The sequence below is a fragment of the Penicillium cosmopolitanum genome, assembly GCF_028827165.1.
Source record: "Penicillium cosmopolitanum strain IBT 29677 chromosome Unknown utg000009l:1.0-9042332.0:1.0-9050551.0, whole genome shotgun sequence".
Taxonomy (NCBI): Eukaryota; Fungi; Ascomycota; class Eurotiomycetes; order Eurotiales; family Aspergillaceae; genus Penicillium; species Penicillium cosmopolitanum.
This window is the reverse complement of record NW_026622679.1, coordinates 7,690,518-7,704,859: the sequence shown is the minus strand read 5'-3', so window position 1 is coordinate 7,704,859 and position 14,342 is coordinate 7,690,518. Positions and strand designations below refer to the sequence as shown.

The 14,342-nt window shown below is 49.9% G+C and overlaps 3 protein-coding genes across 3 annotated transcripts; 2 read left to right on the top strand and 1 right to left on the bottom strand.

The window, feature by feature from the left end:
- Positions 1-3,619: 3,619 nt before the first annotated feature.
- N7509_010967 (uncharacterized protein) lies at positions 3,620-3,919 on the top strand (the record flags this gene model as incomplete). Its single annotated transcript, XM_056635604.1, has 1 exon — positions 3,620-3,919. The coding sequence occupies one exon, from the start codon at positions 3,620-3,622 to the stop codon at positions 3,917-3,919; it is 300 nt and encodes a 99-aa protein (XP_056486224.1).
- A 5,533-nt stretch (positions 3,920-9,452) lies between these two features.
- Positions 9,453-11,362, top strand: N7509_010966 (zinc-coordinating transcription factor SFP1; the record flags this gene model as incomplete). The annotated part of the gene is made up of 3 exons (XM_056635603.1): positions 9,453-9,796; positions 9,907-10,963; positions 11,048-11,362. 3 exons carry the CDS (start codon positions 9,453-9,455, stop codon positions 11,360-11,362), a joined length of 1,716 nt encoding a protein of 571 aa, XP_056486223.1.
- Positions 11,363-12,736: 1,374 nt separating this feature from the next.
- On the bottom strand, positions 12,737-14,312 carry N7509_010965 (transcription initiation factor IIA large subunit; the record flags this gene model as incomplete). Its single annotated transcript, XM_056635602.1, has 4 exons — positions 12,737-12,776; positions 12,833-13,803; positions 14,053-14,154; positions 14,295-14,312. The coding sequence occupies 4 exons, from the start codon at positions 14,310-14,312 to the stop codon at positions 12,737-12,739; spliced, it is 1,131 nt and encodes a 376-aa protein (XP_056486222.1).
- Positions 14,313-14,342: the final 30 nt, after the last annotated feature.

Sequence of the window (14,342 nt, the reverse complement as noted above, 5' to 3'; positions counted from 1 at the left end):
ATTTCAGCAACATGTGGACTATAAGACAAAATTGAACAGCACAGAAACTAAATCCCGTGGGACCGCCTCCGAATCCATGCAGAAGAATAAAAATAAATAAATGTGTTCAATGTTGGCCTCTTTTTTGGGGTACGAGAGAGAATGGCATTGTCTTGATGATCATACCGAGTTGACGTTGAGTGGTAATGTCCGAGAGGCTTCGGAATTCGTCTGATCATTTCGCTCACTAGAAATTGTCGTGTGAGCAAAAGCTTGTTCGGCCCAAGCCAGCAGCAGCGAATTACAACCCCACTAACCTTGACAAAGCTTCTAGCCACCATGCTTAGAGCAGTTGTAGCCGTGTCGGCGGCGGAAGTGCTCCTTGATGCCGTGACACAACGGGGTGCCTTTTTTGGCACATGGCACCTCTCCTCCTTCTTTGAGGCAGCAGCCGCAGTCATAGAGAAATATGTAGACCGAGCACATCTTTTTATTGAGAAGGAGTGTCTCGTGTAATGGAATTATTAGAAGGCAAAAAGTGGACTTCGGCGAGGACACGATCGTGGAGATGGAATTGTGCTATTTGATGGAGAAAAGAAGGCGAGCGTGAACCAGCTTTATAGAAACTCGTGTTGTTACCCGGGAGGCATGACTGCGCCGAGTTGCAGCACAGTCTGTACAAAGACATACTGATGGCCCGAAGCGAATCGACCAGTCTTTCCACAGGTGCTGTAAGGAATGGAGTGTCAACGCCCTATGCACCTAATGGAATAGTCGTCACTCGCAGGGTATTTTCCCACCACCTTGCAGGTTGTAAACAAGAGGCATGTGCCAAAAGTTCTTGGCCCGTACATCATTTCGCACCAACAAAAGACACTCTTTGGCGGTTAGGTGGGTCACCAGAAGGTGGAGGCCAGTGGGTTGCGCCTGGTGATCCTTCTGCGCACGCCAATGGCGTACACGGAGATTCCCTCGGCCATCGAACCGTTGATCGAATCGACCATCCCCATCCCCAAATAGAGTTTAGGTGTTGCATATTGCGCTTGACATCATTCCATATAAATCGTATTGCGGACACCAACAGGTCTTCCCCTCCGGCAAATTAGATCAAACCAACACAGGCCGTCAGGTACAGATTGTAGCTCATATGACAAATGGGGCGAGTGATTCTTCAATCAGTTATCCGTTCTAGGACAAGGCACCTGCCATTGTCCTCGTGGTGGGGGTGCATATTCGGGGGCCAGAGAGGCCATAATCTGATACCGGCTGCTCCCGTTGGCTTTTGGTAAGGTTTGTCAGATGGTAGTGGGATATTTCGAGAGCTTGTAATTCTGTTTGACCCTTAGATGAACAGACATTTGAACTTAAAACAAGGGAGAAATGTAGCCGTCCAAAGTGCCATAGTACATACCATGATGCTGGGGAAGCCGAAGGTGGGCCACCAGCTTCCAAAGAGAGACAATATCCGAGTTGTACGCCTAGAACGAAAGCCAACATTATGGTATCCATATTCTAGCCCCAACGCTCAATTGCGCAGCCGGACCAAGTCTCGTTACGCTGCCGCAGTTGGTGATAGTTGGTGATAGTTGGTGATAGTTGGTGATAGTTGGTGATAGCGGTATGAACCTGGCAGCGCTACAAGGTGATGAGACATCCTAATCGCTACCCTTTGTTGGATGGGCACTCGGATAAGTTAGGCGATTACGAACGCAATTTCAAAGGTAAAATCCTGGCGATAGTCGTGGTGGTGGGCAGTGGTCATTAGTGTTGGATGTATGTGATCACATAAGGGCGGTACCCTAATAGGTAATATGCTTCTCAATCTATTGAGGGCCTGCATTCGGCCCGCTGAAGAAATCGAAAGGAAAATTTGCTCTCCTCCAATGAGCCAAGCCCAGGGATTCCCTGACTGACGAAGAGGCAGAAAAGGCTGTGCTTGGGGGCTTCCCGCTCATGATGGGGCGGGGAGTACATGGTCTGAGGCTCTCTCAGCCGCTGCGGCCGGGAGATCGACTCCGAACAAGTAACACGCCGAGATTCTGGGCGCCAAAGAGAGCACAGGCTTAACTTTCAACCTCATCCATTGGATTTGGCGCCGTTGGATTTTGAGCACAGCAACATTCTGTGACTGTGACCTTGCGGATCCTCGGGAAAGAAAGAAAAGGATTCAAGTCTGCTTTTTGCTAGCAGTGACAGTCTACCACGTGATTATCTAATGCAACCGCGCCCTGGCCCAGCTTGAATGTTTGTGGTTTGCAGAAGCAACCAAGCCAAGGCCCTCGAGTTTCCAACTCATCTCCGTTACGCCGGGGTACAGTGGTGTTGCAAAAATTTGAAACCCCTTGTTGACCGCCCTGATCTCTGCCTTCTCAAAGGGAACCCCGAACAAGTAGCTACCTGAGATGGAATAGATTGGCCAGTCTATTCTATCTTAAGTAGCTACTCGTCTGCCATGAGAAGGCGGTCGATAATGGAGGGCAATCGGACGTTTCAATTTTGCAACACCACTGTATATCATCAAAATCGTCGACTCAAGTCCAGACCTCACATGCGGGCAAAAACAATCTTCCCCACTTACGCAGCACTCATCCCCCAAATTGATCAGGGCCCTCGGTTAAAGAGGATATCGTTCGCGTCGCGAGAGACGACCATGATGTCATGGATGGTGCATGTTTCTACAAACGGCAATGAAGTGCACCCCTACGAGGAAAAGGAAGGAAAAGAGAAAACAAATCGGAGTCGATCGACCGTCACGATAGGGGGACTGACGCGGACGCAGTCGGGATGATCGGAGCAGTGACCAGCCACACATGAAACAAAACGATGGTGTGGTCCAGGCAGCACGCAGCCTGTGACAATCCACGGCTTTCCCACGCTGGGGAAACTTCTTGGCCCCTCATCCTGGCTGCGGATCTCTTCTTGGGCTCTCTCTGGCTTTCTTTGGCCTTCGGTTGGCAACGGGAGCTCCGCCCAGGATCGGCCTGCCTTCCCGGAAAGAATTGCGGAATTAGGCGGGTTTAGACCTTTGCTGACTTGTACACACAGGTTATCGTGCAGAGTATGTATTTACCTGCCAATATTATTACTTTTCCGGCGGAAGGGAATCTGGGAATGGCAGTGACCCTAGACCCAGACCGACTCTCCTTTCAGAGACGACTGGAATACCAAAGCCAAGAGAGAGGCGAAGTCGAAGAATTGGAAATCCAATAGTGAAGTCTTGGCTTTCAAGGGAGTGCTCCCCCTTTTTTCACAGAGCAGAGCCAAGACATGTGAGTGTCGGTATGTTTAGGATTTTCCGTTAATATTATTATGTACTATCAGCGATAATCGCGGGGGAGAGCCCGGGCCTGCATGACCGTCGGGTATCCACTTCCCTCCGGCTGAGATGAATGATGTGCTAGATCGACGCCAATGGCGCTCACCTTGATTAAAAAAAATGCCCCTCATTCTCCAAGGTCCCTTAGCCCAGCTCGTGGTTATAAAGTCTGGTCGATTCCACCCGTCCTGAGTGTCTCTCTCAATCCATCATCCCGAACTTGAACTTCTCCCTTCCTTATACTTAGACAGACTGTGAAACTCCTGCCAACCTTCCAAATTACTACCACCCACATAAAAGCCAATTCCAAAAATCCATTTCAAAATGCATTCCATCCCGCCTCCTCGCAACTTCCTCGTCCTGTCTGCCAACAGCTCGGCGCCATTTGACCCTTCCAAGAAGTTTCTTGTCCTGTCACCCACCGAGTCTGGCCCAGACCTTGCGGCCTATGAGCAAGCCTTGACCGATTCCACCGAGCAAACCACTGACTCGGAGGCTGTCTTGCACCGTTCCAACAGTACATCCTCTTCTTCGTCAGAGGACTCCCAATTCGATGATGTTGCCGCTACGCTCCCCGCCGGCTTCCTTTTCCTGGGCCACCCTTCTCGACGACCTTCCCAGTGATTTCATTTATCATTGAGCCCAGTTCATTATTTCTTTAAAGTTCATGCAATTTATTATCACGACATCAGCGACCGATGCATTTTCTATTTTGTGTACCCAGCGGTCCCTTCGCTACGATGACCAAACGTCAGGTTCAGCCCAGAGGACAAGGACAAGAAACACCTCGACAATGAGGCCACCTCTAACGACAAAAGGTGGAAAAGCAGAAAGGGTGTTGGCGGCGCTATCTGATCAGGTCTACATCAGAACCATATTTGTTTTCCATTTGTTTTTTATTCAGACTACATACCAAGCCTAGTTGGCAAGTTTGCAATCAAGATTGAATCGCTTTCGAACATCAACCAATCTCTGTTCTATTTCGATACATACAGTAAACCAAAGAGAGTCGCCTAGCACAGCCCTCCTTATCTTCAATGCCCAGACAATAGTAAGCACTCTTGATGCGAGGGAGGTTCCATCCTGAATACTTGCCAAGTGCGCCAAGTGTCAAATGATTATCCGCCAAGCCTTCACAGGTTTGATATTCCAGTCTTGGCTGTGCAGCATTATGAGGCTGGGGGCTACCGCTTATCGCGAATCCTAGGTATGTTCCACAAGGTAGGTCATCCGATGCGCCGTGAAGATCTCCAGAGTCCATTTTTGGGGCTTCGCCACTGATGCCAAGGCTCCCTTGTGCAATACTTCCATTCAGTCCACCCCTTTTCTACTGGCCCCTCTGTTCAACAATCTTGCCGATAACACGTTGGGCACTTGACCGATAGCATTGGCTCATGAAACCAAATTACTTCCATTCTGGGCTTCCTGGAAATGCTGTGTTGGTCTCCCCGGTGAGAATGTCGGTGGGGGCCCGGCTCCCCCGTAACCCCCTCATGAATCTCGCCCCATTCCCACCCCGCATCCTCGGTGAAGATCTGACGACATGATATGCGTTGGTTACTTGATACATTTTTTCGGTGTATTCTTTGGTGAATAGCACGATATGCACGCCCAATAAGGTTGTGATATTCTAGTCACATGGTTGACTGTATGGCTTTGCGACGCGTGCGACGCTGACATGTCTAATCTTTATTCGTGTAGGGCTCAGCGAGGGAAAAGTCTTAGTTAACCGCATGAATAATATTAAAGATAAACATCCCTCAGCAGGTGTGTTCTTTGCGGGTAATTTTTCCCGTTTTGCATTAGGATAGGACTGGACTTGGGAAATATTCCCTCTTTGTTATGACATCAACAAAGCTGAGTCGCAACACAAGGACCCATCACGCAATAGTCTCACACCCTGTATAAAGAAGCTCCTATACTTCCTATTGCCTACATCTGACTCGTTTGCCAAACTGGTGACCGAGCAAGAGCTCAGCGAATTAATATGTTGAGCGTAGAGAATTCCGAAACCGATTTATTAGTGTGCTATGTACTAGAACTTTTAGCCTAGTACCTATGGCTTCAATACCTCGGTAAGAAGTGATTTTTTTTGTAGGACTTGGTCGCATTGAGAGGGGCAACACTCCGAGATATGTGGTGACATTCTTGGGTACCCCTACAGGTTGTAGGTCATGGATAGGTTCAAGCCTTTGTTAAAGCACATCCATCATGCATACTAGCCCTGATAGAGTCGTTCTAGTAAAATCCCATCTGGTGCCTATCAAACCTTTTACTTATCGATTTTTCCAAATCCCCCAAGTAAATGCCTTGAAATAACCTTGGAAGAAAGCTTTCTCATCCCATTTGCGACGATGCGGTGGGCAATAACCGAGCGACAATAGTCTTACCGAGGCCGGGAGATCTGTACAAGGAATTTCAAACGAAACCAATTATTATGTATACCGAAAATAAGTTGGGCGTGCCACAACAGTGAGCTTTGATTTTCAAGTTCAAACAAGCCCTAGGGTTCAAGTTGTTTGGTGTACGGTTTCGCTAAGAATTCAAACGTTTACCTTTTAATAATACTAAGTGATCTTATATACTCCAAAGTTATGAGTTCACTGAACTGACCTGAACTTGAAGTCACCTCCCTGGCAGGGCTGAGGTGTACCAAACAAAGAGGAATGACAACCTCGCTTCCCCGCATTTATACCCATATCCAAGATAAGCTATGAGGTTAAAATTGCTTGGCTGCCATGTGCTCATCGACAATATCGCCCTCAATCCTTCAAGTTGTTCATTTGTCTCCGCATCACCCGCGAATTCCCGAGTAAGATCCGAGATCAGTGCGGGGAGACAAGGATCAGACGCACCTCGGGCGAATTCGGCGACTAGAGTCTATTCATTTCTTGCATTGATGGTTATTTTCCGATCCAGATAAATATCAAGGTTGGAGATAAGTGTGGGGAAAGGGTCATTCCAATCTGCTTATGCCTCGATCGGTGTATGTTTACTACCCGTCCTTCTCGTTGCAGCAACATGTATCAAGCCCACTATGACGTGGAAATACATTTCATCCCTACATCTAAGTCTGTGCATACGTATATGTTTATTGAATAGGCGATCTAGCCGCTACTAGTATGCTCACCGCTAGGCAAACACCTGACACTGAGACGAGTATATGGACAGAGAGGCTAGTGGGAGTTGGCGGTCTGCACATCGTGCTCCTTACCACCTGGGCATCGTGTATCTTTGGTGCCTCATACTCCGTACAGTATGGGGTATTGCGTACCAGTCTATCCAAAGTGAAGCACAATCGATTAAGTCCAAAAGGGGTTGGCTAGTTTCAAGTTAACTTTTGGGACTATTGAAACAGTGATCGCCATGATCACATGGTGATGTTCCCCACCAAGGGGATGATTATGTGCGATGCACGCACCAGCACGCACCAGCACGCACCTCACCAAGAGCGACCGTTAGTTACCATCTGTTCCCACTTCTCCATTAGTTAACCCTTCCTTGTTTCGATAGTTCGACCGTTAGTTCGTAGATTTCAGGAGCTGCGACCCAACAAATTGCAGCTACATACTTCCGAGTCCCAGGCCAGATTATTACTCGATATGTAGCTACGTTGTGGGAGTTAAGTATATGTAACACTGGCCGCAGGTTAATTGCGGATCTTGGTGGTACATAGATCGACTAAAATGTGTTCACTGATTTGAGGAAGGTACGCAATATTGAATCATCCAATTCAGGCAATTTTAAGCCAACAGAAGGTTGCTACCGAGCCCGATCTACATAGGATGGTTGTCTGTCCCAGCCAGTGACAAGGCGTCCCTCTATTGGCAAGTCGGCCGAGTGAAAACACCCACGTTGCCTAAACGAGAAATGGTCAAGGAATTGCCTTTGAGGAAACCCCGTTGCGGGAGGCCTTTTTTTAAGGGGATGTGATATGAGACTACATAGGTGAGGCTGCAGGTCATTCTATGTACGGAGTAGATTTCAGTCTCTCGGTAGGGGAAGCTAAGGGGTGGCAAGGGGTGGCGGACCAGGTTGTTCGGCGAAGGCGTTGAGCCGATCGGGTTACAGGGCTCCTTCACAGCCACTACGAGTACATACATACAGATTCGGCAAGAGAGATCAGGAGAGATCGGAAGTTACTAGAGACTACTCGTACGGATATGTACAGTACTCCGTGCGGAGGTACATGGCCGCAATTAAGCCCCTCGGAGGGACTCACTAGGGCGGTGTATTCGTACCACCGGGTAATGGTAAGGCTTGAAGAGTCCGGATGACGCTAATTGATCGAAGGCTGTCCGAATGCTTCTGCCGTGTTTCTAGCGCCAAAGCCAAGTGTCCCTCTGCCTCACAATGTACCCTACGTATGAAACCTTGAAAGGTTGTTTGGGTTGGAGGCGTTGCCGATCGTTGGGTCCTCTGGGGCAGGGGGTGCCAGCAAAAGGGTGCCTCACATCAATAAGGAATGAACAACTGTCCTCACGAGAACGAAAATGCGATCGCACGCCACTCGTTCGCAAGACATACGAGTAGGGCACGAAGCATCAAGAGCGCGGAGGAACGACGGTAAAGGACGGCATCGGAAGAGCTCCGGAAATCCATTGGGCATTGGCCTCGGGAAGATGAAAACCCGCCACCGCGATCATCTTGACCCTTGCATATAACCCCAGATCTGCTCGAGCTTGAATTCCTGCAGGATACTAGCCTACATATACATGGTGTGTATATGAGTGGCGATCATCTCACCCAACTCTTGGGAGGTTGTATGCATCGGCAGAAGGGAACAGTGGAGATACCCGGTCTCTTCACAGTGAACCATGGACGAAGCACAAGAGACAGAGACAGATGAGCTCAATTGCCCCCACCAGGTGATGGTCGGCAAAAAAACAATACTCCGTACGACTACGAGTATTGTATAATGAATATCCTCCCCATCGGATGGGTCCGGTCCACAGAGGGAAGTTGTACACACTGTACGGAGTACTAGTAGCGGAGTTCAATATGAAAGTGGCAATTCGAGTCAATATGATGTTTCCCCTCCTCTCTCCTGTACGAGTAGACGTGTACATTAGGGAGTAGAAAAGGGCAATGTTGAAACTTGAATGACATGAAATCAAGCCAAGAGAACTTTAGTCATGGATTGTACACTAGTTTCCGAGCCCAGAGTTTCAGGCGTGTAAGTGTACTCTGTACATAAAATACTTTACCGATCATGACGTCCTGCAAGCGGTGTGTCGTGTCATCAACTTTGGTGACCGACAACAAACCCACCATCGACACATTCCGGGATCTCATCTGCTCTCATCGCATCGTGAACCTTGTCCCCTCGGTCAGGAACGAAGGCGGTTGATCCGGTCTATTGGGAATCGCATGGGAAGCGATCAAAAGCATTGTCTTGAGATTGCAGGCCCGTTTGCGCCCCATTACACATGAAATGGTAATACACCCGTATCGTAATGACGCCTTTCCTAAAACGGAAGGGTTGCCTCCATCGTACCTTCCCTCGATCCGACTTGGACTCGACTCAACGTCCGACTTGCCAACTGGAGACTCTCTCTCTTCTTCCTTGTTCCCTGTAGACTTTCCCCCTTCCCCCCTGGACTTCATCCTCTGTTTGTTCTCCTCCTTTCCCCAGCGCCCGGATTTATTATTATTATTATTATTTTTAAACCACGGTATCTCGTTGAGTCATCGCCACTCGACCTTTGGCACCGCGTTCCGCCGGGCCCAAGCCAGAGCGGGACACCATCCGAGGGTGGACTCCTTGAACCCGCCTAAGACCGCCATCCACCCAGAAAGTCCACTTCCATCAAGAGGGGCATTCATATCGCACCGTCTCCAGTCGCATTCTCTTATTCTTCACCTCTTTCTCGGGGACCACGATCACGCCTCATCGCGGGACTCTGTTATCCTGTTACCCTCCTAAAACACCCCCCCCTCTCTCTCTCTCTAAGAAACCCCCAGAGTTTGGCGTGCCCTTTGCGCAGACTAGGGAAACTCGGATCTTTGATCTTTCCCAAGAGCAGGCTCCGCAAACCCGCATTATCATTTGTTTTTCTTCCCTCCCTTGATTCTCTGAGCTACTTGCTTGCCTTTCCTACTACTTCTTCCCTCCCCCACCAACCGGTTGATTTGACGGTCACGTCACCTTATCAGGATGGCGGGTGCAGCTCCTATCGACATCGCCACCCGGAATTCGACCTCGGTCTCACCACCTGGGCAACAGGCATCGAATCTCACGTCGGCATTGCAAAAGGCTGGCACGGGTGAGCGCACAGGTAGCATATCGCATCACCCTAGTGGAGGACTCGGGGGGTTCAAGGCGCCGCCGCCTCGCAAGGACTCGATTGGCGCTGCTACAGCACAATGGGGCAATGGAACGAAACCCATTTCAATGTCGGGGTCTAACCGCGAGAAAGGTCGGCGAGAATCCCTCGCAGGTAGTTTAGTGGGCGGTATGAGCTGGGGTGGTGTGTCTGTCGGAAGTTGGATACGCGATGAGTGAGTTGCCGGGAAAAAAAAAAACCTCCCCCATGAGGCCGCGGGGAAAACCTGTGCGCCTGTTGGTTGTTGCACCGCATCAGAGACTGACCGAGAAAATTTACACACAGCATTATTATGACCGGCACCTCACCATTTACCTTCCAGTCGCCTTCTTTTCATTCATCCTCATATCTGCCGAAGCTGGAGGCCAACTTCATGCGAGACTTTTCGTGCTGCGGTGTGACATTACCGACACTCCATGACCTATTACAACACTACGAAGAAGCCCATGCGACCAAGTCGCCCAACCAAGGGCATCGTCCGAGCCAGGGTGAAAATCGGGCTGCCTTGGCCGCGGCCGCGATCGCACAGCAACAGAACCAACAGCATGGCAACCAAGGGCGCGGATTACAGCCCGACCGAACCCTGGACATGCAGCGTAAAATGGGCCAGAACTCGTCCATTATCCAGCACGCGGATTTAGACACGATCGACGACATGGAGTTGGACGAGCCTATGGGAGATGATGATGGCACAACCTCGCAGCTCTTCTCTCCTCAGTTACGCGAAGGTGGCCAGGGGGGATTCGGCAGCTCCAACCAGGGCCCGCAATTAAACCTGGGCATGCTTCCAAGTCATCAAGGCTTCAGCACACCCTCTCAACCCGGAACGCCGATCGGATCTGGACGCCCGCTCTCCCTGCAAAATAATCCTACTGTGTCCTCCGTCAACACCCCCACTTTAATGGCAAATCCTCTCCAAACTTCACAATTTCGAAATACTCCCGATTCATCAGCACCTGGAACACCCGCGGAAATCGACGAAAGTATGATGGGCGGTTTTGGCGATCTCAATATGCAGCACAACATGGGTCAGAATCAAGGCCAGTATGGACGGTTTACCGGAAATAACGATATGGTTGATTTATGTATCGACGAGCCGGCCAAGCGACTTTTCAGCCCTAGCGGAGGCATGGGGACCCCGAATGCCCACTTCAAACTCAGTGGGGCCCAATATGGGCCCAATAGCGACATTGCACGCCGGATTCGTGAGCAGCAGCTCCTGGCGGGCGTCCCGGATACCACTTCAATCCTTCCGAACGAGGAACCGAAGCCGTTCCGTTGCCCTGTCATTGGTTGTGAGAAGGCCTATAAGAACCAAAATGGACTCAAATACCATAAGGCTGTGAGTCTCCCAGTGCTGACCTTTTCTTTCACTACACGCTTGAAGACCATTTTATCTAACGTTGTTTCTTTCTGCTTCTTTTAGCATGGCCATAATAATCAACAACTTCACGACAACGCTGATGGTACATTCTCAATCGTCAACCCGGAAACATCAGCACCTTACCCTGGAACCCTAGGCATGGAGAAAGAAAAGCCTTATCGCTGTGAAGTGTGCGGCAAGCGGTATAAGAACCTCAACGGTCTTAAATATCACAAATCGCACTCTCCACCATGCAACCCTGATTTCCAGATTGCAGCAGGTCGCAATCTGAATCTCGGCGGTGGAGTCATGCAGGGGCAGAACATCAACGTTGCTGGAGCTGGACTCCCCGGAATTGGCGAAGAAGGCCTCCTGTGAAGTTCCCTCCTTTGCTTGTCCATAACATAATACCCAGTTATTATGCGAATGAATCTCGACGGTCTTTCGGAGCTAACTGCGCTCCCACATGATGTCATGAATGGCCCGGTGACTTTGGAGTTCTTACGGTTGTCTTTTCACTGCTTTCTTACGGGGTGTCTTATCCTTTCACATACTCTGATATATCGATGCCTTTCGCTGTTCGCTGGCATCCGTGTTTTTTTGTGCTTTTGCTTGATATCCCTCGCCGTTTCCAATTCCTCCGACGCACCCAGTCGGGCCTGGTACTAGAGCCACCTGAGCGATCAAGATCTCAGAAAGACCTGCCTAGAAGTTCGTGGTTATGTTTCCCTCCACTTGATTGCTGGGATTTGAGGCAGCAATGGAACAAGGGAAACGTGTTTATATCGTTCTGTTCTTCTTTTTGCATGTTATCATGCGTTCTGCACGGGTTGGCTTTTGCTGTTTGTATTGCCTTTTTTTTTCGCTTTTATTTTGTTGGGCTTCAACTGGCCCACTCCATTTCCCCATATGACCTGCGACCTCTATGTCTAGCCTGGAAAGGGCAGGAAAATGGACCATCGCGGGCTTTGCCTCACTGCACTCATGAAAAGCAGGAGAAACGTGAAGAGGGCCGACCAGAGGTCTAGGATCTTATGCAAGGTTAGAGGAATATGGCTTGTTGCTGTTCAGTCCTCCCGCCTCTCTATGGCCCTGTTATTTGCTTCCTTCCCAGCAACGCTGATTTTGGATAGGGAGTGGAATCGAAGTTATAAAAGTGTGGTTCTTTGGCGTCGGATCCTGTAGATACGGGTTTATACACTTTGGCTTTTGTCTATTAACTGATTACTTGACTTTCTTCTACCCAAAGCTTATTTTTATGCCACAAGCAAATCGCAGTTCTACGCCGCTTAGCTGAGAATGAATTGTCCAGTAGTTTACGCGTTGATTTGGATTGTTATTTGGGTGACCCAGCTAGATTTACCATTCTAGTACGTGAAAAGAATCATCGTAGATTTCAAAGCTTTGGTTAGTGGAAAAAAAGAACCATTTATTTCACTTGTAAATATCGTGAGCTTCTGAGGCTCATATCGAAGGAAAAGAAACAAAGTAAAAAAAGACAACAGGTGCGAAGCTAACCCCTGGGATATGATCTTGTTTCGAGGCAATAGGAGGAGAATCGTGAACGGTCGAAAAAGGTAGCGCTTGTAGAAGCCGCGTAAAAGGCATAATAGGTGGATGGGTTGAAGTTTTAAGTTTCGTTTGGGCCATAGAGGATGCTGGTGGGGAAAGAAGTATTACAGATCGGAGGAGATTCGTAAATGTGGGGAGCGAATATGAAAAGGAGGAGTGTGAGAAGTTGATCATTTCTCATTACCACTCAAACTCTCCCTGGCCCTTATGGAAGACATATCTAAAAGTTGCAAGATTAGTGGAGAGCCTGATCGGAACTAGAAAAAAGATACTTACTCCTTGCCACCAGTAGTTAGGATTCCATCCTTCAAGGTGCACTTCCACTTGTTCTTGACCCTTTGAACCTTGTCGTAGGTGCAAAGCATGACCTGACCATCCATTTCATCGGCATCGTGATCATCAGCGACCAGGTCATCAGGGTCATCAAGGTCGGAGTTGATAGCATCTTCATCAGCTTCCTCCTTGGGTTCGTCCTCGGCGCCATCAAATTGGGCAGGAATTCTATAGGTGGATGCTGTATTCTCGGTGCTACCTTGGTTCAAAGGCGCGACCAAGCCAGCGCGTCTGGCAGCCGATCTCGACGACCCGGCTCCGGAGGAAGGCTGGAGAAGACCACCGGCCTCAAGGCCGAGCATCTGCTGCTTGAAGTGGTCACGAAGAAGCCGGTCACCTTCTCCATTTCGCGCAGCTTCTCTGCGACGGGCGACCTCTGCTTTCCAGTCGGACAATGAATCACCAGCGCCATCGGTCTGGCCTGGGCCCATTTGAGGATAGCCGGGCTCCTGTTTGATCTGAGGCATCTGACCGTTGGGGGCATGCATTTGCGGCTGTGGCTGTGGCTGCGACTGATAGGCCTGGCCAGGTTGTTGGAGTTGGCTGACAGTCTGAGCCGCAGCTGGGCCGTACTTGTGAAGCACGTTGTTCATAGCCCGCTCTCGTGCGGAATGAAGAGGCGCATTAGAAGCCATCGAGTTGGTCATGTTTGGCGGTATAGCTTGTCCGTTGGTGCCAGGCTCAGTCTTGATACGAGGGCCAGCCATCGTCGCGGGTTGTGAGGCGGCAGCCTGCATCGGGGGCGCCTGAGGTAGAGAGACAGGGGGAGGGACATGTTGTTGCGGGGGTGGTCGTGGCGCATTGGAGGGAACGGTGGATTGAGGGGGAAGGACATGAGCTTGGGGAGTAGGTTGAGGAGCAGGATCCCAGGGGAAATGGGCGACGTTGACAGAAGAGAGCTTTTGCTGCCAGTGCTGTTGGAGATATTTAGTTAGTATGTGCGGGGGAAATAGGCAGTGATGGAGGACGAATGATGGCTTGGCGGCCTAAGCCCCAAAAGCGGGTAGCGGCGGCCACGTATAAAGGGAACCTCAAATGCCGGTGTTCCCCCATAAGCACCGCCTCCCTCGCACTTCGGGCTCCCCCGCTTTTCGCCGACCAGCCCGGACCCAGCACGCCGCCATCAAAGCCCACACAATGAGAATGAAAGAGGATAAACTTACATCGCGCAGATCATGCAGTGTCTTTTGATCAACACCACTCTCCTCAAAGTCAACCTGGGAGGAATCGCAGACCTCCTGGATCACCTTCTCGAACACCGTACCCTTTGAAGGGAGGGCTGTCAGTTATGGATACTTCACATCAATCTTGGCCAGTTCCTCATCAAGAGAGCAGTATACAAATGGAAAAGAGCCATTGCCTGATGCTTGATCGACTGTACAGGGCGCCCCGAAACGGAACTTACCACTTGCTGGTTGGACATGTTGGCGGGGAGCTGGGTTGAAGTGCTGAA